Source organism: Mytilus californianus, unplaced genomic scaffold (assembly GCF_021869535.1).
Source record: "Mytilus californianus isolate M0D057914Y unplaced genomic scaffold, xbMytCali1.0.p SCAF_46, whole genome shotgun sequence".
NCBI classification, from domain to species: domain Eukaryota; kingdom Metazoa; phylum Mollusca; class Bivalvia; order Mytilida; family Mytilidae; genus Mytilus; species Mytilus californianus.
In genome coordinates, this window is record NW_026262697.1 from 303,621 (window position 1) to 329,542 (window position 25,922).

General features: G+C 32.3%; 2 protein-coding genes across 2 annotated transcripts in view; one reads left to right on the forward strand and one right to left on the reverse strand.

The window, feature by feature from the left end:
- Nucleotides 1-25,346, reverse strand: part of LOC127699981 (DNA polymerase subunit gamma-2, mitochondrial-like) — a 38,088-nt gene extending 12,742 nt beyond the window's left edge. The window contains exons 1-7 of the mRNA XM_052203354.1: nt 25,303-25,346; nt 16,648-16,809; nt 14,445-14,510; nt 13,554-13,591; nt 7,382-7,508; nt 1,194-1,299; nt 382-558 (exon numbers count right to left, since the gene is read on the reverse strand). Of these exons, the coding sequence (XP_052059314.1) occupies nt 382-558; nt 1,194-1,299; nt 7,382-7,508; nt 13,554-13,591; nt 14,445-14,510; nt 16,648-16,799 (666 nt within the window). The 5' untranslated portion in view covers nt 16,800-16,809; nt 25,303-25,346. The remainder of the gene's footprint in view (nt 1-381; nt 559-1,193; nt 1,300-7,381; nt 7,509-13,553; nt 13,592-14,444; nt 14,511-16,647; nt 16,810-25,302) is intronic.
- A 94-nt stretch (nt 25,347-25,440) lies between these two features.
- The window catches only part of LOC127699983 (diacylglycerol lipase-beta-like), a 45,785-nt gene continuing 45,303 nt past the window's right edge, over nt 25,441-25,922 (forward strand). Inside the window, exon 1 of the mRNA XM_052203355.1 lies at nt 25,441-25,586. Within this exon, the coding sequence (XP_052059315.1) occupies nt 25,492-25,586 (95 nt within the window). The 5' untranslated portion in view covers nt 25,441-25,491. The remainder of the gene's footprint in view (nt 25,587-25,922) is intronic.

Genomic DNA, 25,922 nt, shown 5'->3' on the forward strand with positions numbered 1-25,922 from the left:
CCCATATACATTTGTACTTGTAATTTACTTACAACAATGTAATAAACATTTGCAAGTGTAATTTATTTACAATAATGTAATTATACATTTGTACATGTAATTTATTTACAACAATGTAATTATTCATGTTATTTATTAATAAACTATGTAATGATATTTTAGACTCTGCTTTAAATATACCACTGAAAGGTGTATTAGTTCATTGTAACATATGGTTAAAAAGAAAGATCGGAAATTGTCAAATATTTTTTGCTTGTCTAACCTCTGTAGATTTATCATCCGATTTCTTAGTAAGAGGTTTACTTATTTATTATCTGGTATCTGTTAACTAAGTTTCCTGTTTTATATTCACATGCTATGTTATGTAGTTTCCTGTCTTACTTGTAATTTTACTTTTGTAGTCTCCTGAAGGTTACTGACTGGGTTACTTCCCCTACTGATAATTTCCTCAACATTATCTGGTCCCCATGGAAACTGACACTGTATGAATGCTCTACTGGTACTTTCATCTAAAGTCTCTAACTCCGAACAGGAAATCTGTGATGGATTACTAGCATACTGCAAACAATTCTAGTTTTTAGAGCTATTTTCCTAACTCTTGTAGTTTAAAGATTTGGTTTGCTTCTACTTTAATATATACTATACTCTGCTTTATACTTAACAATCCAATAACATCTTAAAGAATAATGTATACAAGATGAAGCCCCGCCTATCTATTGATTTCACATATCAATCTTAATTACAATGCTTGAGCAAACATTTATACAAACAAAGCAAGCAAGCCAACCAAACCATTAAACTACAAGCATTAGGAAAATAGCTCTAAAACAATACACATATTGGCATTATTTATCAGGTGAGTTTTTCCTGAAGCTCATTTAGCATTTTGTTTCCTATCATATAAAAATGTATGTTGAATAAGCATAAAAGACTTGTTTTTATGTAAACCAACAGAAGAAAATCAAAAATTTTAATTATTCATGTGATTTAAAGCTTTAAAGCTCAGCATCACACAATCCCAATGAATCTTATGTATTCTGGGTAATATTTTAAATATTACACCTGGTACAACAAATTGTTACAAATGTTATCAATGAAATAAAACAAAAGACATTCAGCAAATGGTCAAATGTTGTTAGTGATATAACCAACAGTCCTATTGATTCTGAAATAATGGCATTATAATTATTTACCTTTCTCCACCACAGTAATCTCTGTTGAATCCACTGATCAAACGACTGTAGAGCTGAACCAGGGCTACAAAAGTACTGTAGAACAATGCCTGTCTTAACTGAGGAACTACAATAAAATAGAATGATCAAATGACTGTAGAGCTGAACCAGGGCTTCGAAAGTACTGTAGAACAATGCTTGTCTTAACTGAGGAACTACAATAAAATAGAATGATCAAATGACTGTAGAGCTGAACCAGGGCTACAAAAGTACTGTAGAACAATGCCTGTCTTAACTGAGGAACTACAATAAAATAGAATGATCAAATGACTGTAGAGCTGAACCAGGGCTACAAAAGTACTGTAGAACAATGCCTGTCTTAACTGAGGAACTACACTAAAAAAGAATGATCAAATGACTGTAGAGCTGAACCAGGCCTACAAAAGTACTGTAGAACAATGCTTGTCTGAACTGAGGAACTAAAATAAAATAGAATGATCAAATGACTGTAGAGCTGAACCAGGACTACAAAAGTACTGTAAAACAATGCTTGTCTGAACTGAGGAACTACAATAAAATGGAATGATCAAATGACTGTAGAGCTGAACAAGGGCTACATAAGTACTGTAGAACAATGCTTGTCTGAACTGAGGAGCTACAATAAAATAGAATGATCAAATGACTGTAGAGCTGAACCAGGGCTTCGAAAGTACTGTAGAACAATGCTTGTCTTAACTGAGGAACTACAATAAAATAGAATGATCAAACGACTGTAAAGCTGAACCAGGGCTACAAAAGTATTGTAGAACAATGCCTGTCTTAACTGAGGAACTACAATAAAATAGACTGATCAAATGACTGTAGAGCTGAACCAGGGCTACAAAAGTACTGTAGAACAATGCTTGTCTGAACTGAGGAACTACAATAAAATAGAATGATCAAATGACTGTAGAGCTGAACCAGGGCTACAAAAGTACTGTAGAACAATGCTTGTCTGAACTGAGGAGCTACAATAAAATAGAATGATCAAACGACTGTAGAGCTGAACCAGGGCTACAAAAGTACTGTAGAACAATGCTTGTCTGAACTGAGGAGCTACAATAAAATAGACTGATCAAATGACTGTAGAGCTGAACTAGGGCTACAAAAGTACTGTAGAACAAGGCTTGTCTGAACTGAGGAACTACAATAAAATAGTCTGATAAAAAATCTGTAGAGGTGAACCAGGGTTACATAAGTACTGTAGAACAATGCTCGTCTGAACTGAGGAGCTACAATAAAATAGTCTGATAAAAAATCTGTAGAGTTGAACCAGGGTTACATAAGTACTGTAGAACAATGCTTGTCTGAACTGAGGAGCTACAATAGAATAGACTGATCAAATGACTGTAGAGTTGAACCAGGGCTACAAACGTACTGTAGAACAATGCTTGTTTGAACTGAGTGTCTACAATAAAATAGACTGATCAAATGACTGTAGAGCTAAGCCAGGGCTACAAAAGTACTGAAGAACAATGCTTGTCTGAACTGAGGTATCTACAATAAAATAGACTGATCAAATGACTGTAGAGTAGAACCAGGGCTACATAAGTACTGTAGAACAATGCTTGTCTGAACTGAGGAGCTACAAAAAAATAGACTGATCAAATGACTGTAGATTTGAACTGGTGTCATATGGTATTTTGAACCCCCATGGTAAATTGACCACGGGGTCAAAATACTGCTATGGTAAATTGAACCCCTCCATGGTAAATTGAACACCCCCCCCTGTATGGAAAATTGACCCCCCATGGTAAATTGAACCCCCCCTGTTTTTTTCATTCTAGAGGATTATTAGAACATTATACATTATTCAAAAGCTTATCATAGATTAAAAATCATTCATACAAGAAGGGGAGGTCAATTTTCCATATTGGTTAAAATAATTGTCTTTGCTTGGTATAAGTCCTCTGACATGTCTGAAGTCTTTACCAAAAAAATTTCATTCAAAATACTTATTGAAGCATTGTAACTAGACCATGTAGCTTGAAGGCTTTAATTATTTGAAATTAAAACATATATATATATATACAGGTAGTTTTAATTTTCCATGGTAAAAAAGGGGGAGGGGGTCAAATTACCATGGCTCAGTTAAATTCAAAAAGTAAAACTCTCAAAACATCTTTTCCAGCATGTTAAATACATACAAACTACTTATTGGAGTATTATAACTATATACAAGAGTTAGAATTGCTAGAACTTTAGAAATTAAAGGTCTATGGTAGGGGTTTCAATATTCCATGGCAGGGGGTCAAAATACCATGGCAAAGTAAAATTTTCAAAATATCTTTTCCAGCAAGTTAGATACATACAAACTACTGATTGGAGTATTATTACTATGTAACAGAGTTAGAATAGCTAGAATTTTTGAAATTGGAGATGTAAAAGGGGGGGTTCAATATACCATGGCAGGGGGGTCAAAATACCATGCCTAAATAAAATTTTCAAAACATCTTTTCAAGCAAGTTAAATACATACAAACTACTTATTGGAGTATTATTACTATGTAACAGAGTTAGAATAGCTAGAATTTTAAAATTAAAGGTGTAAAAGGGGGGGGGTTCAATATACCAAGGTAAGGGGTTCAAAATACCATGGCTAGATAAAATTTTCAAAACATCTTTTCAAGCAAGTAAAATACATACAAACTACTTATTGGAGTATTATAACTATATATAAGAGTTAGAATTGCTAGAATTTTTGAAATTAAAGGTCTATAGTAGGGGGTTCAATATACCATGGCAGGGGGGGGGGGGGGGTCAAAATACCATGGCAAAGTAAAATTTTCAAAATATCTTTTCCAGGAAGTTAAATACATACAAACTACTCATTGAAGTGTTATTACTAAGTAACAGAGATAGAATAGCTAGAAGTTTTGAAATTGGAGGTGTAAAAGGGGGGTCAATATACCATGGCAGGGGGAGTCAAAATACCATGGCTAAATAAAATTTTCAAAACATCTTTTCCAGCAAGTTAAATGCATACAAACTACTTATTGGAGTATTATTACTATGTAACAGAGTAAGAATAGCTAGAATTTTGAAATTAAAAGTGTAAAAAGGGGGGGGGGGGTTCAATATACTATGGTAGGGGGGTCAAAATACCATGGCTAGATAAAATTTTCAAAACATCTTTTCCAACAAGTAAAATACATACAAACTATTTATTGGAGTATTATTACCATATACAAGAGTTAGAATTGCCAGAATTTTTGAAACTAAAGGTCTATAGTAGGTGGTTTAATATACCATGGCAGGGGGGTCAAAATACCATGGCAAAGTAAAATTTTCAAATCTTTTCCATCAAGTTAAATACATACAAACTACATATTGGAGTATTATAACTATATACAAGAGTTAGAATTGCCAGAACTTTTGAAACTAAAGGTCTATAGTAGGGGGTTCAATATTCCAATAAGTAGTTTGAATGTATTTTACTTGCTTGAAAAGATGTTTCGAAAATTTTATTTAGCCATGGTATTTTTACCCCCTGCCCCCTTTGACACCTCCAATTTCAAAATTCAAGCTAATATAACTCCTTTTCATAGTTATTATACTTCAATAAGTAGTTTGTATGTAAAATTACATGCATGATTAGATATTTAGAAAATTTTACTTTGCCATGGTATTTTGACCCCCCTACCATGGTATATTGAACCCCCTTCTATAGACCTTTAATTTTAAAAATTATAGCTGTTATAACTCCTTTACATAGTAATTATACTCCAATAAGTTGTTTGTATGTATTTTACTTGCTTGAAAAGATGTTTTGAAAATTTTATTTAGCCATGGTATTTTGACCCCTTGCCATGATATATTGAACCCCCCCTCCCTTTTACACCTCCAATTCAAAATTCTAAATATTGTAACTACTTTACATAGTAACTATACTCCAATAAGTAGTTTGTATGTAAAATTACATGCATGATTAGATATTTAGAAAATTTTACTTTGCCATGGTATTTTGACCCCCCTACCATGGTATATTGAACCCCCTTCTATAGACCTTTAAATTCAAAAATTCTAGCTGTTATAACTCCTTTACATAGTAATTATACTCCAATAAGTGGTTTGTATGTATTTTACATGCATGGAAAGATATTTTGAAAATTTTACCTTGCCATGGTATTTTGACCCCCCTGCCATGGTATATTGAACCCACTACTATAGACCTTTAATTTCAAAAATTCTAGCTGTTATAACTCCTTTACATAGTAATTATACTCCTATAAGTAGTTGGTATGTATTTTATTTGCTTGAAAAGATGTTTTGGAAATTTTATTTAGCCATGGTATTTTGACCCCCCTGCCATGGTATATCAGTATATTGAACCCCCCTTTTACACCTCCAATTTAAAAATTCTAGCTATTATAACTCCTTTACATAGTTATTATACTCCAATAAGTAGTTTGTATGTATTTTACATGCATGAAAAGATATTTTGAAAATTTTACTTTGCCATGGTATTTTGACCCCCCGCCCTACCATGGTATATTGAACCCCCTAGCCTACTATAGACCTTTAAATTTTAAAATTCTAGCTGTTATAACTCTTTTACATAGTAATTATACTCCAATAAGTAGTTGGTATGTATTTTACTTGCTTGAAAAAAGATGTTTTGAAAATTTTATTTAGCCATGGTATTTTGACCCCCCTGCCATGGTATATTGAACCCCCTACTATAGCTCCAGTTTAAATAAAAGTCATAGCCAACAAATTGTAAATTAGATAATCTGCAATACTATTTATCTAAAACAGGGGGGTTCAATTTTCCATGGTGGGGTTCAAAATACCATATGGGAAAAATGACCCCGGGGTCAAAATACCATGCGGTATAATGACCCCGGGGTCATTATACCGCATGGTATTTTGAGCCTTGATTCACTTTTTAAGGGGTTCAAAATACCATATGACACCGGGGCTACATAAGTACTGTAGAACAATGCTTGTCTGAACTGAGGAGCTACAAGAAAATAGGCTGATCAAATGACTGTAGAGCTGAACCAGGGCTACATAAGTTCTGTAGAGCAATGCTTGTCTGAACTGCAGATAGTTTGATAAAAAAATTTACTGATCATAAACAAACTAATAACATTGGACTTTTCAGTATTTATTTTATAATTTGATTGAGTCAATCCTGTGTAAATGTATGCATTAGAAATCTACTAAGGTATATATTGATTATGTTTTTATCAATAAATTTTTCATGTACAGTGGAGTCCCCAGTGTCCGCGCGTCCGGTGATATCGTGCATTACCTGATTTCGTCATATCAGTATTATTACACAAATAGAATCGATCTTGTAATTATTTTAGTCTTCCGAAGGGACAGAAAAGATTAAAATTGTTAAGTTCAAGATTAAATTTAAAACTGCAATCTAATGATTAATCATATTTAGCCAATTTCCATTAAAAAAAATTACACCATCTGATAAAATGTGTTTCATTGATATCAAATTTTATCAGATTGCAATAAATTTTGCTCAGCATCCTTGGCAGTCTATTTGGTTCAAATTCAACAATATTTCGTAGCATAAAATCTTTCCTTTACTTAAAATATGCTATTTTTAGATGGCATGGTCACCGGACATTTGAAGAACTCTCAAAACAGGGGTTTCCATAATTTTGATCATAAATTACAAAAAATATTTAGGGTGAAACCATACATACAGAAGATTTTATTAAATAAAAGTATGTTATGAATTTGTTCACACAATATTATCAGATTATTTGTTTTATCAGTTTAATAAAGTGAAGTCAAAGGTCTTAGGTGCGGGGATACACCGGACTGCACCATACATGTATATAAACATTTAATCATTTCAAAGATTTCACAATAACATAAAAAAATATTATTATAAATTTTCTGTTTATAAATTTTAAATTAGTGAAAAACACCTATTTTCCAGCCCCAGGCATAGATGACCTAAGCAATATTTTGAAACATTCATAATTTATGGTTAATAATGCTTTTCATTTTTTATTTTGGTCTTCAAATTGATTTGATTAGAGTGTTACTGAAGAATCTTGTGTAGACGAAACATGCATCAGGTAAAACTTATCATAAGCCAAGAATCTTTGATGAGTTTTTTAGTCCTGGCTTAAGTTTCTTGTGAAGTCCCTAAAGTATGTAGTATATTTTCAATTAAAAATTTTACTATCTAACACTCACTCAAATAAAAACTTATCATCATATTGTGTTGCCAGAGACGCTGGAAAAGTCTGTCCTCTTTGAACTATAGCAAAAGGTAAAGTGTAGTTGACTAGTTGTAGTATATCTGGTAAATGCTTTAATGTACCTGAAAATACCGTACATGGTGTTTAATGGAGAATTATAAACACATGTTTATATGGTTATGATTTAATTTTGGATGTAACGCGTCTTCTGATTGGCTGACGTTGTTTTGTTTATCAGCTCATAGACATAATTTTGTCGTGACCATGACGTCATCAACGTTTTTTCATGGTTTACTCCGGTTTAAAATGGAATTTAGAATTAAATTATAAGAAATGACTATAATATTTTTTCTGTCTATTCTAAATAACATAAAAAATGTGGAGCACACTTTAAAATAACCCGCTACGCGGGTTATTCAGTGTGCACCACATATTTGATGTTATTTCTTCATAAACAGAAAAAATATTAGTCATTCCTTAAGGTAACACGATACCGAATGGCATATCTCCCAATTTCCAAACTTTTTGACACACGTGTTCTTTGAATCGAATTACATCGGAATATATGTAATAAAAAATGGGGGTCACCATTTTTGTTTTCTTGGTATTTTGATAGGAATACGTCAATTTTGGCGACAAATTTACATAGGTATATAGGAGAAATGGCTTTTTTTCAGCTTTCCTTTTTAGATTTTCCAATGGATGGATATGTTCTTATATACGGAGAAAAACAAAAAACTAACATAATATCCAGGATTGCATACTGAATCCATACACGTAAAAAAACTCATATGTCACCATCCTTGTTTTTGAGATAAATGGCTTCAAAGTTGATCGATATGCCTTGAATTTGACCGAAAACGTATGACGTTATTGAATACAGAATATAACGTTATTCCTACTCAGAGATATGGAAAACAAAATATGTGTCAGGATCTGAATGTTGTTTTTTTATTTTCATTTCCCCTGTCAGGTTTCGTAAATTTCCTAGTTATGCAATATGAAATTCTACTGATATAAATTTATTTCGTCCTGCACATGGAAATTTCACTCACATGAATTAACATTAATCTCGTCTGAATTTCACACCAAACGAGCATATACTTGAAACTTGCTTGAACTGGTTGGTTCCACGTGAATCTTATGATAATAGTTCATGCATAAATCAACGGAATTTGGTACACGTTGAATTCACGTAAATTTTTATAATAAGATTATTCAAATAATATCTTTATTCTAAATTTAATTAAAATCATGAAAAATACCTCCAAATGTTTGTAAAGTTCACGTGAAAATAACATGAAAAATTTCACGTGTGGTTCATTTGAATTACTGAGTTTTTAACTCCATCATTTAAGACAATGGTGGTGTCATCGCTGCATCCATGCAGAAATAGAGTACTTTAAAAATTTGATTCAGTTAACAGATTTATAATTGCTTGGTTTTTGATGGTTGTTTAACGTTCAGTGGCAAATAGTTCATGCATGTTTCGGGACGATACAATACAATTTGGAAAACAGTTGTTTATAAAAGACAAATTTGATGCACCAGTCAAAAAAGGTTAAACATTCTGTTAGTTGTGAAAATTATGAGGGAAAATAATGATCCTGATAAAATACACATTCTAAAAAATAAAATAACAAAACTCAAAGAAAAATTCAAAACTTAAAAGTCCCTTATCAAATGACGAAATCATAAGCTCAAATACATCGAAAGAATGATAAACAGCCGTCATATTCTTGACTTGGTACATACATTAGTATAGTGTACTCTACGTGGTGTAAATGTGTGAGTTGGTTGGTTGAGCAAGTCGGACAAACCTTGCAAACTGTATGCAAAATTTCACAAAGTTCAACAGTCTGTCATTTGTGGAAAATTATTTACAAAACAAATCTTGAGATCATATATTCATTCTTTATAAGTAAGGCAAACCGCGAAATATAAAAGTTCCAGCTTGAAATTCCACATGTAGGAGATGTAAGCCGGAGTCTGTACACTGCGTTCCTTTTATATGTTATCAAAATGCCTAATCCAGCAACCTGTCATGAACAAAAAATAAAGAAAATCCAGACGACATGCGTACCTTTAATATGAGTAGTAACACGATACCGAATGGCATATCTCCCGATTTCCAAACTTTTTGACACACGTGTTCTTTGAATCGAATTACATCGGAATATGTAATAAAAAATGGGGGTCACCATTTTTGTTTTCTTGGTATTTTGATAGGAATACGTCAATTTTGGCGACAAATTTACATAGGTATATAGGAGAAATGGCTTTTTTTCGGCTTTCCTTTTTAGATTTTCCAATGGATGGATATGTTCTTATATATGGAGAAAAACAAAAAACTAACAGAATGAGAATACGGATAGAATTAGACGAAAAAGCACAATATAAGCAGACTTTGATACTCATACAGAAAATAGTTTGTTAGTATGGAATGTAAAAAACGTGGTTTAACTTGTAAATAATTTAAACCTGAAGCAAAAAGACTGTAGTCCTAAATAATTAGCCGTATGTATAAACCCTATGTATATATGTCAAGTGCGGGATTGACGGTCGAACGGACACGGGTGAAACAATATGATGATATGTGCTCTATTGGAATTTTGGTGACAAAACATATTTTTGAATATGCAGTTCATATAATGGAATGGTAATTTGGAGATCTAAAATGAAGTAGCAATGTAAGCAAGCTACCATTTCCGTCATTTTGTCTTTGGTGGAAAGTTGATTAATTGGCAATCTTACCGCATCTCCTTATTTCATTATGGTTTGATTTTTCTCAAGAAGAACAAAAGTTTTAAGACTTAACAAATATGTACTAAGAGACTGAAATGTTACTGTGATAATTATACTACACATACTTTCCAATTTAGGGGACCAACGTTTACTAAAACTACAAATTAGAAATAAAAAGATACTCGTCCAATTAGCATTAGTCACAATTTTCTTGAGGTCTTTGGTTTTGATGTCGTTAAATGTCCAGATGTTGCTATCTTATAAATTGAATATCCCATATCTCCATTTATCATTATAACAGCCAACTTTTGTACAAAAAACATGTACCATATATTTTTTTGTTTTATTTGTACTTGTCCTTTTACAAATAAAGTCTCATGTTACCCCACTTCCATAATGAGCAAGCGGTCGATTGCTTTGAAAAAATTAGAGGCAATGATTTAAATTTTAACAATTAAAGTTATAAGTGACGGGTGTAAATTATAGGATTGATTTTTGGTTGCTTAATGTCCAGTGGCAAATAGTTCATGCACGTTCAGGACGAGAACAAGTTAACAATAAATACAATAGCTAGGTTTTGTAATAGAGACCATCTGGGATGATGGTCGAGAAAACTTGGACTGACACTGGAAAATGAGGGTATATTGGATAGGGACAGACATTTTGTTTCGCAACAGGCCACCTACGGACCTCTCAAAGAGTTGTTTCAAGGGTTCTTAATGTTCAAAGAGCGTAGAACTCTCTTTACACGAGGCATCAGATTTAACGTCCCCATTCTGACCGGACGTGGCTGCAAACTTGATACATCCCGCACAGCCAAATGGACGCCCCACTTTGGAAGCATTTTCTGACTGCAGGTCGGAAGAAGACCGAGTGACCATATTTCTATTTCCTAGTCATCCTTGGGGTGTAAATTGTAGAATAAAAACAAAATATAAAAATTATGTACATTGTCAGAAATATAAAATTCAATGTATTTGTACTCACTACGAAACAAGTGGAAAGGTCGGCGAGTCTCGCTTTTCATCGTGTTTCTAAAGCTCGTACACATACATTTTATATTACAATGTACATATATATACTAGTATATAGTATATTTATCCACACAAAGAAATAAAAACACTTCTTTTTTACATGTATATAGATATACTTTTATACTTGTTCTAAAAACTCCTTTTAAGACTGTGAAACTCTTCGGGCTTTTCCTGACGCCTAGTATGTGAGCAATATGTCCCTCAGGGCCTCATGTTTATTCTCTTTCAGTTGTTTTGTCTCCGAACTTGTAAATGTAAATTATTTCCAACTCAAATCACACCAAACAAACCACACTACCACCGAATACCCATGCAAGCGTAAATTAACACGAATATAAAATCTAAATGATTTCAAGATCAAGCTATTTCAGTCTCTTTCTGCCGTTTGAAAAATAATTAGTCAGTCGTTTGCTTGTAAATTTCGAGAGAAAAAAATTGTAACTGAACCAGTCTGACTAGAGCCAGCCCGAACTATCAACTTGCGTTTATAGACGCAAGTGGATACTTGGAGCTGGCTTTAATCAGACTGTAACGGGACCTGAATTTTTTTTATTTTATTTTTGCCGAATCAAGTTCCCATGTATTTCTCAGCCTACGTTAACTTTCTCAGGCCTCATTCCGATGTTGCTGTCTGCCCTGTGTAGACTTGGTCTTTAGGGTTACAAAGCTAGCACTTTATTTTTAAAATGTTTCCGAAACTATATCGGATTTACTCTGTACAAACCAATGATTTTCAGAGACTGTTTACACTTGGAACATAGGGAAAGTTATTCGGCAAAATAAGCAAGTTAAAACACGTTTTTTACATTCCATACTAACAAACTATTTTCTGTATGAGTATCAAAGTCTGCTTATATTGTGCTTTTTCGCCTAATTCTATCCGTATTCTCATTCCGATAAATTTCCTTGTTCCATTTTGCCCGAGCGGTGTTTTTGACGACCATTTTAACATGAATTAATAGTTGTTTTTTCACACATCATCCCAAGTGTCTATAGATTAGATTTCGACTTTCAAAACAAACTTTCATGGCGATACGGCGCGCATCATGAATAAGTATTTATTGCAAAAATAAACCAAGAATAAAATAAAGTGTTAAAACTCAGTCTGTTATGCATAAAAACATATATAAGATAAATCGTGCAGATGCTTAAATATTAAAGAAACACAATATTTAAAAGTAAAGTAATACATTTTTAAAGGTTAACAATGAGCAGAAGAATTGCCGGAAAACGATAAAGCAATCTATGTCAAATAAGTTAACCGTTACGTATTGCATCAAAACTCTCAGCACTCTACATCTAGGGAAAGTTACCGTTAAAAATGTCACATAATGAATTACCAAAAATATTTTTTTTATTATTTAATCACTTTGTGATTGCAGAACCTGCTGCATTGGCTTGTATGTGTGAACGTTATTCGATAACGTCAGGAACGATAACTCGTGGCGTAACGTCATTCGGTATCGTGTTACCTTAAGTAAATTTTAAACTGCAATATTTCAAGCAGACAACAACAGATGTAACATAAAATAATGTCCCCCATGAAATATTGTCCCCCATAAAATAATGCCCCCCATGAAATATTGTCCCCCATAAAATAATGTCCCCCATGAAATATTGTCTGTCTAACAAAATTTCATCAAAAATATGGTCTGCAGACAATTTTTTATAATGAAATACTGTCAAGGACAATATTTCTTGATGAAATAGTGTACTTCTCTATGAATTTTTTTAAGGTTCTTCAGAACAATATTTCACTGTTAATTTCTGTCAATGACAATATTTCACTGTTAATTTCTGTCATTGACAATATTTCACTGTTAATTTCTGTCATTGACAATATTTCACTGTTAATTTCTGTCCCTGACAATATTTCACTGTCACTGACAATATTTCCTAATCAAGTATGTTTTCCCTGAGAAATCACAAGCCATGAAATTGTGAATGTTTCTGAAATCTTTGGAATATTGTTCTTGAAAAGTATGTGTATAACTGTATCATGCTACACCAAATAATTCTCATTTATAGTACACAAGCATGGAGCATTCACATTTTTATATTTATGATTGAAATTATTTTGTTAGGCAAGTATATCATTGCTGAGCTACGCCTACTCATATAAACTTACTATTGACTATAAACAAAAGCTTTATTGACTATCAGACAATGGTTTCCTCTCACTCTTAACTCTATGATGAAATGGACTTTTAATCATCAAAGAACATTTTAACAGATATTAAATAACAATAAATATAAGGTTTTGTTAAGAATATTCATATAACATGATCAATACCAAATACACGTACAACTTTTCTTTTAATTTTTTGGCCCCATAAACCTATATTAGTGCCAAATCAGTCATCCATTTTAAAATAAGTTCTTATTTACCTTGAGATAGATTACTTCTAAGTTGCTTTGATTCATCTCTGTAATAACAAAATAATTCTTGTAAGTAAAACATAGCAATGAAGAAAAGTCAAGTGAAAGTCAATCATAAAATTGAGAATTGAAATAGGGAATGTGTCAAAGAGACAACAACCTGACCAAAGCAGAAAACAGCCAAAGGCCACCAATCGGTCTTCAACACAGTGAGAAAATCCTGCACACCCGGCGGGCTTCAGCTGGCCCCTAAACAAAAATGTGTACTAGTTCAGTGAAAATGGACGTCACACTAAACTCCAAAACATATAAATGAACTAAAATTAAAAAACTTACAAGATTAACATAGGCCAGAGGCTCCTGACTTGGGATAGACGCAAAAATGCGGCAGGGTTAAACATGTTTTGTGAGATCTCAACCCTCCCCTATACCTCTAGCCAATATAGCATAAACAAACACACAGCATACGCACAGTACTGTAAAACTCAGTTTAAAAAAAGTCTGAGTCCGATGTCAGGAATGCATTTCTGTTTTATTTAAACCATAGTTATATAAAGAAGGGAGTTTGTACATACAATTCTATGAAGGAAATTGAATTAAAATTTTGAGGTTTTAAACTTAAGAGGTTTATTAGAAGCAACGATTTAAAAAAAGGAATTTGGTTTGATTACCAATGAAACATGGCCTGAGGACCAAATGATATATATGTATAAACTATGACATGTCACTGTACAGGCTTCAACAATGAGCAAAACTCATACCTATAGTAAACTATAAAGCTCTACAGGATGACAAAATGTGTAACAATTCGAAAAGAAAAAACCTGAAATATATAACTACGATAAACAAAGTAATTATGACGGTTTTTTAATGGATGTAGCAAACATGAAATGTACTAACGTGTTCATGAAGACGGAGTTCTCAACAGGATATGTATCTATCTGTGAAGTGACTAGACTGTCCCATCTAAAATATATTCAAACTATGATGAGGTATGTTAGCAGAAAAGTGGCTCAAAGATGCTAGACAGCTCTATATATATATATATATATATACACTACACAAATCTTTAAACAAGAGGCTCCTAAGAGCCTGAAATCTGGAAGTATATAACTAGTAAAAAAATGAACTGGCACAACATGTATGAACAAAGGTATACAGAACATATTCACAGCAAGGAAATTTTAAATCAAAACAACAATGGAATATATTATTAGATTAAACATAAATAGTAACATGAGCACATGATAAACATGATAAATAGATATCTAATAACCAAAGAGTGAATCTTATTCCATTCTTGGATATATTTGTGGAGTTTGAATAAAATCAAAAACAAAAACAAAAAACAACAATAAAAATCACACAATTTATTATTTAGTCTATAATGGGGAACCAGAGGCTTTCTTCACAAAAAATCTTACTACAAAAGATTTTTTGTGAAATTAGTCGCAGTATTTGTTATATTCATCTTTAGAGAGGTTTTTTTTAATGAAATGTATTTTTCTAAGCTCAAGTTTTCCTTTAAATATATTTTTTAAAGTATTTTAATTTGGCAATACTTCTTGTAATTTTGTTTGGTATAAAATGTAGTCTTCTATGAGAAAAATAATCTTATTTTTAACAAAATTCAATTCAATATTTTCGAAGTTACCAAATAATATAATTTTGATATTCAAAGGAAGTTCAATACTTGTGATCTCAAAAATAAAATCGTTAGGAGTATGCCAAAGACTGGAAGACTATAAGACTTCAAAATAAATATTCTATGGTCTGTGGTTCTTTGCAGAATTTACATATATTACTATTGTTTACTTCATCTTATAAAGTAGAGTATCAGTTCCCAAAATTATATGGATAATTTTATATTAAAACCAGTAAAGCTTTGTGTCTCTAATGTATTTTGTACATGAAATCTGTATTTTGTCCAGTAAATGTCAGTCATATAAAGATGGTTTTCCCATTTTTCCTTTGCAGCAAAAGTAACATTTTTCCCAATCAGTACCGCACATATTGGGTTTTTTTTTATTGTGTTTAATTTTCGCTTTGTTCGCGGCACCTAAACATGCTAAAGAGATGCAAAATTTTGACCCCACATAAATATTCCTAGGTTTAACGGTGTTTGAAAGTTTTATACATTATACTGTTAATTATCTAGAAGACACGGAATTGATATGTAAAGTATTTGTAAACTCCATTTTCACCCTAAAGGTGAAATTACATAATTTATAAAATCAGTCTTTTGTGCTGTTCGACAGATCACAAGAATTTGAATACTCAGATCTAAATCTTTGTTTTCATGATATATTGGTTCATCATACATGTCACACCTTTTGACAAAAAAGCAATCAGTGACATGTTGAAAAATGTTAATTAGCGACTATCTATTGATTGGTGTCATAAACGAACATTTGCAAATAATGTAAAAATAAAATAAAAATAAATCACATTGCAACGATTATTTGTATTTGTCATGTTTGTTATTACCCAAATGATCAAAACCTTCAATTTTTAGCATGCCACAATGAAAATAATTCAAAGTTTTGCGAATCATGTGTATTTTAGTTTATAGTTCTTATATTTATTTGTAATCGATTACCAGTCAATCAATCAAGTTTATGTTCTTTACACCTTTGATAAGAATTAAAGTATATCTAGATTTTAGGACACCAGCTGGACCAAACACATCACTACTAAACATTAGATTATATTAAACAATGTCCAGATGTTAGGACACCTGCCCAACCTAATGTATAACTACTTAAGATTAAGTGATACTCAACAATAATTGAGTGAGATTTCTAGATGTTAAAACTCCTGCTGCACCAAACGTATAGCTACTAAAGATTAAGTAATACTTAACAATAATTGGTTGAGATTTCTAGATGTTAAAACTCCTGCTGCACCAAACGTATAGCTACTAAAGATTAAGTAATACTTAACAATAATTGGTTGAGATTTCTAGATGTTAAGACTCCTGCCGGACCAAATGTATAGCTACTAAAGATTAAGTAATACTTAACAATAATTGGTTGAGATTTCTAGATGTTAAGACTCCTGCCGGACCAAATGTATAGCTACTAAAGATTAAGTAATACTTAACAATAATTGGTTGAGATTTCTAGATGTTAAGACTCCTGCCGGACCAAATGTATAACTACTAAACTTTCCTCTATTTCTATTTCTCTTTACAAATGATGATTTATGTAACAAGCTGATTATTTTCTCCAGCTGTGTCAAGCTAGCTTTTGCCATTGTAAATACTCTGAAAAGAAAATAATAAAATTTGCTAAGTTTCTAAGGACAATCCACTTTCTCCTGAAATATTTGTAAAGGAATTCTCAGAACCCTGCGTCTCACTTGTGATTGCTGCTGTCTGTGTAAAACTATAATGTTGACTGCCAAAAAATAGGTCCATTTATCAATTATCAGTAAAATACAGAAAATTAAAACAGTTTCAACATTTTTTCTTCATATGCATGCTGTTTCCTTATCTTGAAGAAGCTTCTGTCCAAGTTTCATAACATATCATAAACATGATAAAGGTTAAACTAAGTTATTGATGTCTAAACATTTCTACCCCTGACTCTATGTAAAAGCTAACTACAATAAACTGTTGACACAGAGTTATGTTTTGCCTTATGTAATTTTGTTACATGTAGTATTATGCAATACAAGGAAACTATGCAAAGCATATTAAGTCAATAAACCATGAAGGCACAAAATAATCTTTGAGGAAATGAGAAATGCCAATGCAACTGCATACCAAACACCATTAACTTATGGTAAATGGTTCCCATTAAACTGACCTAAACACAAACTTTAACATGAAAACTATGCAAAAGTTTCAGAATCAATGAACCATGGTGAGAGTAAGGCCATACAATCTCAATTGAAATAAAGACATGTAACTGCTAATACAACTGCATTCCAATATCATTGGCTTACTATTAGTTGTTCATCTTAAATTGAAATACATAATCACAAACTTTAACATTTAAACTAAGCAATTGTTTTAAAGTCCATGACTGAGGGAGCGGCTCCAAATAATTTCCATGGATGTACTAATTAAACTGCATACCAAATATCATTGAACTACCAATTGCAGTTCTCCTTAAATTAAACTTATCACAAACTTTAACATGTAAACTTAAACATTGCAAAAGTTTCCAAATCACTACTGAGGAGGCTGGACCAAATTATCTCCATGGAAATGATATGTGACATTGCAAAAGTTTCCAAATCACTACTGAGGAGGCTAGACCAAATTATCTCCATGGAAATGAGATGTTCCACTGCTAATACAACTGCATATTTAATATCATTGACCTACCACAAGTGGTTCCAATTAAATTGAACTCATCACATACTAATACATTGTTGAGGTGGCTGCCTTTGGAAGCAACATGCCACTATGTGAGGAATTGACAAATATGGCTGTGTTTTCATCACAAAATTTACTCTGCAAACAGACAAACCTGTGCACCTGGAAAAGTTATAAGGCATGGCAGGAACTAAGTATATGAAATTTACATGCATTTCATATTTTAGAAAAATAAAAACTGTTCTTCAAATTTGCGATTATTTATTTTTTTCTGTTGATGCAGAATGTGCCAAAATAAACTTGAAGGCCTCACTGTGACTTTGAGATGAAGAACAGCAATAAAAGCACTGTGTCATTGCTTTTTGTAATTTTTGCTATGCATATACTGATTTTGTGTCATGGATGGATACCCCATATCCTTCCTTTTCTCTTAAGTTGGGAAAAATGTTTGAGATGTTCCCCAGATATGATAATTGTGGTGAATTGTATTGATTATAAATAAGAAGAAGTGGTATGAGTGCCAATGAGACAACTCTCTTTCCAAGTCACAATGTATAAAAAATTAACAATTATAGGTCAAAATACGGCCTTCAGCATGGAGCCTTGGCTCACACAGAACAGCAAGCTATAAAGGTCCCAAAATGACTATTGTGCATGGTGTAAAACAATTCAAACAGGAAAACCAATGGTCTAATCTATATAAAAAAAAAAGAGAAACGAGAAACACCTATGAACCACACCAACAAACGACAACCACAGAACAACAGGCTCCTGACTTAGGACAGGTGCATGAAAATGCAGCGCCTTTAAACGTTTTAACAGGTGCCAATTTGCAACCTTCACTCTAACCTGATTGACAACTAGACAACAGATATTTGCACAACAATAGATGATTGAAACTGTGTAAATGAGTGTACTCTATCAAATTCAACTTATGTGTTAGGTTTTTTTAATCATTTTCTGCAGACTTAAAATAACAAATCTCAAATTCTAGGTAGGTGTTTAATACTCTGAAACATAAAAATAGTAAATTTTGAGGTTTAAACACAGCCATTTTAGCTGAAAGGTAAAGATGAATCTTAAGGTTCGTCATAACCTTTTTGCTAACATGGCCGTATTTTCACTACAAATTTTACTCTGAGTACAGACAAACTCGTGCAATTTGAAAAGTTTTAAGTAGATATAAAAAGATGCAGGGCTGCCAAGTTTTCATTAAGCAAATGTGTAAGATTTGGCATAAAATTGTAAAGATCAAAGAGAAAAAAAAATAGATCAAAGGAAAATGCCGCCTAATTAGCATGAAAATGTGTGAGTCTCACCTGAAATGCGTGAGACTTGGCGGTACTGAAGATGTGGTATGAGTGCCAATGAGACATTCTCCATCCAAGTCAAAATTTATAAAAGTAAACCATTTAAGGCATGGCAGGAACTAGATAATTAAATTTTAAACGCACTTTATGTTTCAGAAAATTATATTCCTTTTCTGGATTTTGCTATTAATTTTTTTTCCTTCCTGTAGAAGGTGCCAAAATAAACTGAGTTGGGAAAGAGGTTTGAGAAGCTCCCCTCATATAAATGTTGTGAGTAGTATTGATTTAAATGGACAATTGACATCTGGGGCGTGTTTTATTGGTCTCTTCTGTACATTTGTAGAATGTCTTCTGGTGTAGAGTCCAAAAAAATGAATCGGACCTCTTCTATAGAAGAAGCAATAAAACACAAATTCAATTTGCCATCGAATATAGCAGTTACTTTTTATGTTGGATGACATAAATGAAGTTTATGATGAGTTAATAGAAAATTTAGTGACATCAGTTCATTCAGTAGACATGAACAGTGTGATCTGTTTTGGCATTGCTGTAATTATGTCAAAAGTGTAAAAACAAAGAAAATTGGTTGGAAAAAATTGCTGTGTTCATGACATATTTTCTTTATGCTTTCCTCATTTAATTTAACAAAACAAAATTAAATCTGGCTTAAACATGTTAAAGCTCTGACCATTTGATTTTCAGGCCTAATAACTTAAACTGTACAAGAAATTGTCAATGTTTGTCTGGTCATGCTGGTATATGATTGAAAAGGACATCTTGTCTATCTAACCAAACTGGATTATTTTTGTATATAAAAGATATCGCAGAGTCCTCAAATTCTTTTTTTTCCTGGTGGTCCTTGAAGAAAATCTGCTAGTCCTAACTATTATTTCTATTGCAATATACCAACATTGTGCCGACCCTTGCAAAATGTTGATGGACTAAACCTTCGGACCACCAATTTTCGAAAACAAGGTATACAAGGTCCTGGCATTTCTCAGACTGTTTATATCTACTTAATCATTTGGTTGTGTACTGATTGATACTTTGAGACAAGCTTTCAGAAACTGCAAATACACAGTGCTTTGTGCTTATTGTCTTAATATTAGTTGTTTTTTATGTCGACCTTTGAGTTAATTCTCTCCGAGTTTACAAGAAATGGTTTTGGGGAGGGTTCAGCGTTCACAAACATGTTTAACCCTGTCATATTCTTTATGTGCCAGTCCCAAGTAAGGAGCCTGTAGTTCAGTGGTTGTCGTTGGTTCAAGTCTGTCAACTCATATTTGATTTTTTTGTAAATTGTTTTGTTATATATAATTAGTCCGACAATACAGTTTGGGTTTTTGTCATTGTTGAAGGCTGTACGGTTGCATATAATTGCTACCATCCACATCATTTGAAATCTGGTGGATAGTTGCCTCATTTGAAATGATACCACATCTCCTTATTTCTATATTATATATATACCCGACTTTTAAACTGGTGTTTTCTTGAACATGCATGAAACATTTTTTCCCTAGACATTAAAAATAAGCAACCGACAATCAATCTATATTAAAACTCTGTTAAATAAGGGGAAAACCATTTGATACTTATTTTTTGGGGGGAAGGTGGTGGAGGGACAGGAGGATTTTGAATATGAATATGGTGGCCTGGTAAGAGCTGGAAAAAATAGGCATGCTTAACGACAGATTAAAATGAATAATAAGTCTGCAAAAATTCTTCCTGCCCCACTTCCCCTCCTCAGAATATCAAATAGTCACCCCTTACTGTTATTGTCCATGTAGTTCTTATATTTATCCAGCTTATCGTCCCTACATGGATGTCCTACTATAGCTGCCGTACCACAAACACACTTATCACACAGTTCACAGTCACATTATATTATATCTCCATTCATAAATTTATGGGGTATTTTTCGATAATAATGAAGATTGTTTTAGTAGCTCTTTTTAAAAAAAATAAAAGAACTATTGTAAAATTTTTATTCTAAAAATGCATAATTAAAATTCAATTATCTTTTATTTGTTTTCTATTACTATTAGCATTTACTTTTCCTTAGTGCTAGTTCCACATGCACGATTAGAATGATACATTTTTTTCTCATTGGTTCAGTGAATTTTATATTTTACCTGGCTTGTCCAGTTCAATTGGTCCTACTGGTAATTTCTAAAATCGTATAATATAAGCAAAATGAGGATGTTAAATTTGATGTATGCCTTTTTGTGCTTCTTCGTTACATTTGTTTGTTTTTATAGTGATTAAGATGATAACACAATGTTGACTGCTGTAACCCTATTTTTGACATTTTTACCTATTGTGTCTGTTTGTTTCGTTCACGCATCGTTGTCAATATAATGGAATTTGATGCGACTGTCATACAAGTGAGAGGTTTAGCTAGCTATAAAACCAGGTTCAATCCACCATATTCTACATAAGAAAATGCCTGTACCAAGTCAGGAATATGACAGTTGTTATCCATTCGTTTGATGTGTTTGAGCTTTTGATTTTGCCATTTGATTATGACTTATATCTAGAAATTGACTATGAGAGTCGGTTGAAAACAAAACTTTACTACAAAAGAGATGATTTCAGCTTCCCAATTGTGGATTTTCATTTTTAAACCAAGAGTTCCAAATGGTGAAGTTGAAATCATCACTTTGTAAATTTTACGGACGCCATCACGAGTTGGTTGACCTTTATGGAATATCCGTTTCACAGATGATATTGGATATGTTCCTTATGTCGTAACTACAATCCCGTTCCCTTTTCACGAATGTGACCTACCAAATTAGACTATTTACCCCTATTTGTGACATTTTTACCTATTGTTTTTGTTTGTTTTGTTCACACATCGTTGTCAATATAATTGAATTTGATGTGACTGTCATACAAGTGAGAGGTTTAGCTAGCTTTAAAACCAGGTTCAATCCACCATTTTCTACACAAGAAAATGCCTGTACCAAGTCAGGAATATGGCAGTTGTTATCCATTCGTTTGATGTGTTTGTTTTTTTTATTTTGCCATTTGACTGGGGACTTTCCTTTTTGAATTTTGCTCGGAGTTCAGTATTTTTGTGATTTTACTTTTTTCTACTCAGTAAAGTTTTCCTTTCAAATCACTATATCTGTATGGTCATTATTCTAATCAGTTTTCTCTGAACAGGTCATAATTTTTATTAAGTTGATGCGTCGATCGACTTAAATTTATAATTCTTGAAATACCCACCCACCCAGCCCCACTTTTTAAAAAATAATTTTTTCTCACCATTTGCTCACGTGTGTTTTTAGAGTGTTTTTTGAAAGATAGGTTTTTGTACCTTCTGTTTTTGTAATTAAGTTACATGTACTTGTATTGTGACTGTCATTTGCTTTTTGTGTTGTGTGTATAGTTTATGTTGTGTAGACCTGTAAGTTCTTGAGATGCTGATCCAAGCCAGAGACATATATAATAGAATTCTAGACAGTTCGGCACCCAGACAAATCGGCATCCGGACAAATCGGCACCCGAGGAAAGACACTTAGGCACCCAGACAAATTGGCATCTAGACAAATCGGCATCTAACATAGACAAATCGGCACCTTATAAAGATAAAATCAATTATTTTATCCTTGATCAAAATATAGTGAACCAAACATTAAAGTTACCTGGCACTGATATATGTATGTGGGTATGAACTCAATTTACAAGTTTAGTGTTAATATAGCGATTATGTTTGACTGTTTTTACAAATTACCAATTTAATTCCTGCACTATTTATGACATTATTGTCAATATTGTATATGGTATCTTCGAAGAAGTATCTTATTCTTTTTGGTTTTTTTTATTTGTGAAGACTGTATTGCAGCTTAGTCATTTGGATAGCTGTCTTGTCAACTTATTCGTAGATCTAATTTTGTTGAACATTTTTGTCACTTAAAGTTTCCCTTCATCTATTATACTTTCTTAAAAATAACTTGAAAATTTAATTTAAAAAAAATGCCTTTCAAGCCAATAACTCCTATAAGGGATAAATTTACAATTTCGGTCAGTTAACTTAGTTAACTTAGTTGTAGATAACTTAGTTAACTTAGTTGTAGATCTCAACTTGCTGTTCAAAATTTCTCTTTATCAGCATTTAAGATAATAATTAAAAAAAAAAAAAAACAGAGATATTTCATAAAATTTATAATTCCAAAATAACTGCAAATAGGGTTGTCCAATTGGTTTGAAAAATTACGTGGCAGATAAATCTTAACATGCTTATCATTTTTATCCTTATAAAAATAAGGAGATGAGGTATGATTGCCAATGAGGCAACTATCCACCAAAGTTCAAATAAAGTGGATGTAAGCAATTATAGGCAAGCCTTCAACAATGTAAATGTATTAGCCGCCATGCTCAGTTAATTGTAGATATTAAATCAGATACCTCGTGTAGGGAGAATGTAGCAATTCACTCTTTCATGGTGCCATCAGTTGTATTATGGAAGGCAACATTTTTTTTAAATTTCCGCAACTTTTATTTAAAACGGCCTCTATTACATAACGGAGATTGCAGTAGTTTCTAACTGAAGTCATAAAAAAAATCGGTCTTCACACGCTCTTATTTTTTTAGATTACAATCCCAACTAGTGTTAATCCCGAATAACCGCAACAATTTAGGCCCAATCCTAAATTCCCGGTATGATAATAGAACTTATATACAGTATTTATTGTTAACATGATTTCGTTCAAATAATGCATGAAATATTTGGCACTGGATGTTATTTCTCTTGTTCGTGTGTCTTTAGTGATGCTCGAAACCTAAAATTTATTAGAAACCCGGAAAACCAGTTTTTGATTTGAAGAGCTTTTAAAATATCAGAACTGTTGAAAAAAAGGGAAGTCAATTCTGCTGAAAGCCTGCCTTCGGATTAATATAAAAGGCATCATCAGAGTTTATTAGCAACTCATAATTTACATAGTAAACGATTAATTATACTGCACTAGAATTATATGTATGTTCGCTCTTAATGAGCATGAAATACTTGCAACTGGACAATAAGCAAATTCAGTCAAAAGTTAATTCATATGTTACATATTAAATTTGCAATTATGATAATCATTAACAACCGGCATTGAACAAACTAATGCTTATAAATTAATACCTCATCAACTGTTTCCCCATCATAGAATTACCGTAAACGTTATTGATTTTATTTAGGACATACATGTATTGGCGCTAAAAGACGTGAGACGTTATGGCGTTTAACAGTGGACACGTTTTGGCGAATAACAATTATCGGACACGTTTGGGGGTTTTGAAATCGGACACGTTTGGGCCATATTGAATATTACGAACACGTTTAGGGAGAATAGACACGTTTGGGGGAATCGGACACGTTTGGGGGGATGGACACGTTTGGGAGTGTTACATATGTTTCTGGGTTTTTACTCATTATGGCTTGCACGCGCTTTTATGTTTATGGGTTTTAATATTAAAACAATAAAATATAGTTTTCAGGTATTGTGTTGTCTTTACAGATGTAAGAATCAAATGAGAACACAAGCTGAAACACAAGCTATACACTTTTGATTTCTCATTTGTCTCTATTGAGAAATTATCAGATTTATACATAAAATACTGATTAATGCATAACTACAATTAATTATGATTTTATTTTAATTAAATGATGTTTATTCAAACACCGTCATATCTAACAATCAATTATGATTTAATTAAATGATGTTTTACTATTCATACACAATCATTTAGGATTTAATTCAATGATGATTTCAAATTTTGTTATTGCATATTTTATCAACATATTACGGTAACAATTCTTTTATTTTTCCTAATATATATATTTAAAAAAATGAGGTGCCGAATTGTCTTGGTCCCGAAATGTCCGGATCCCGAACTGTCCAAAATGGATGCCGAAATGTCTTCGGACTTGGGTGCCGAAATGTCTTGTTACCTATATAATATTATAAGTCTCTGTCCAAGCCTAATAAGTGTTTTTACATACTTTTCTTTTGTTTGAAATTTTCCAAAGAGAGTTAAAAGATTGAAGAGTAATTTAAATGAAAATAAGTTTTCAGAAAATAATTAAGTGACAACTATTGAAAATAGCATATATTTCATTTTAAAATTACTATCTCACTTTGCAGAAAATGTTGTTTTGTTTACATCAGGGCACTGCACGTGGTTCCGGTATAACAGTTTTATGAAAAGAAATTTAATTGGTTTAAATGTAAAAATAAGCCAATCAGAAGGGGTTTAACAAAGTTAACTAGGAAACAACAGAAATGATTTTGTTTTGCTTTTTGGATTCTGAAACAGAAACTTGAAAATGCCAGGATTAATAGCATTTGGGAGGAAATGGGGAATAGGATCAGATGATTTTGTTTTCCCAGGAATTTTAGAAATATTTTGTAGAGTGATTTGGTAAATGTCCTCAAATAGTGAAATACTGACAAGGATTTGTATAGATAGTAAGATCTTTCTATACAAATCCTTGATACTAATACAGCATAAGACATAAGACATAAAGCTTTATTTAGAGTCGGTATGTGCAAATACAAGTATAAAAACATAATCTCTGAAGAGCTTTTAAAACTGACAGAGCAACAAATAAAACAAAACATACATATATAATCTAGTCATGCACACATAAATTAACCATATAATGCAAGAGTTCTTATCAGTATATAAACATGCAGCACACAAGTTCTTAAAAGCATCTTACAAGTTAAACACACACTGAAACATGCACTTGTGAGA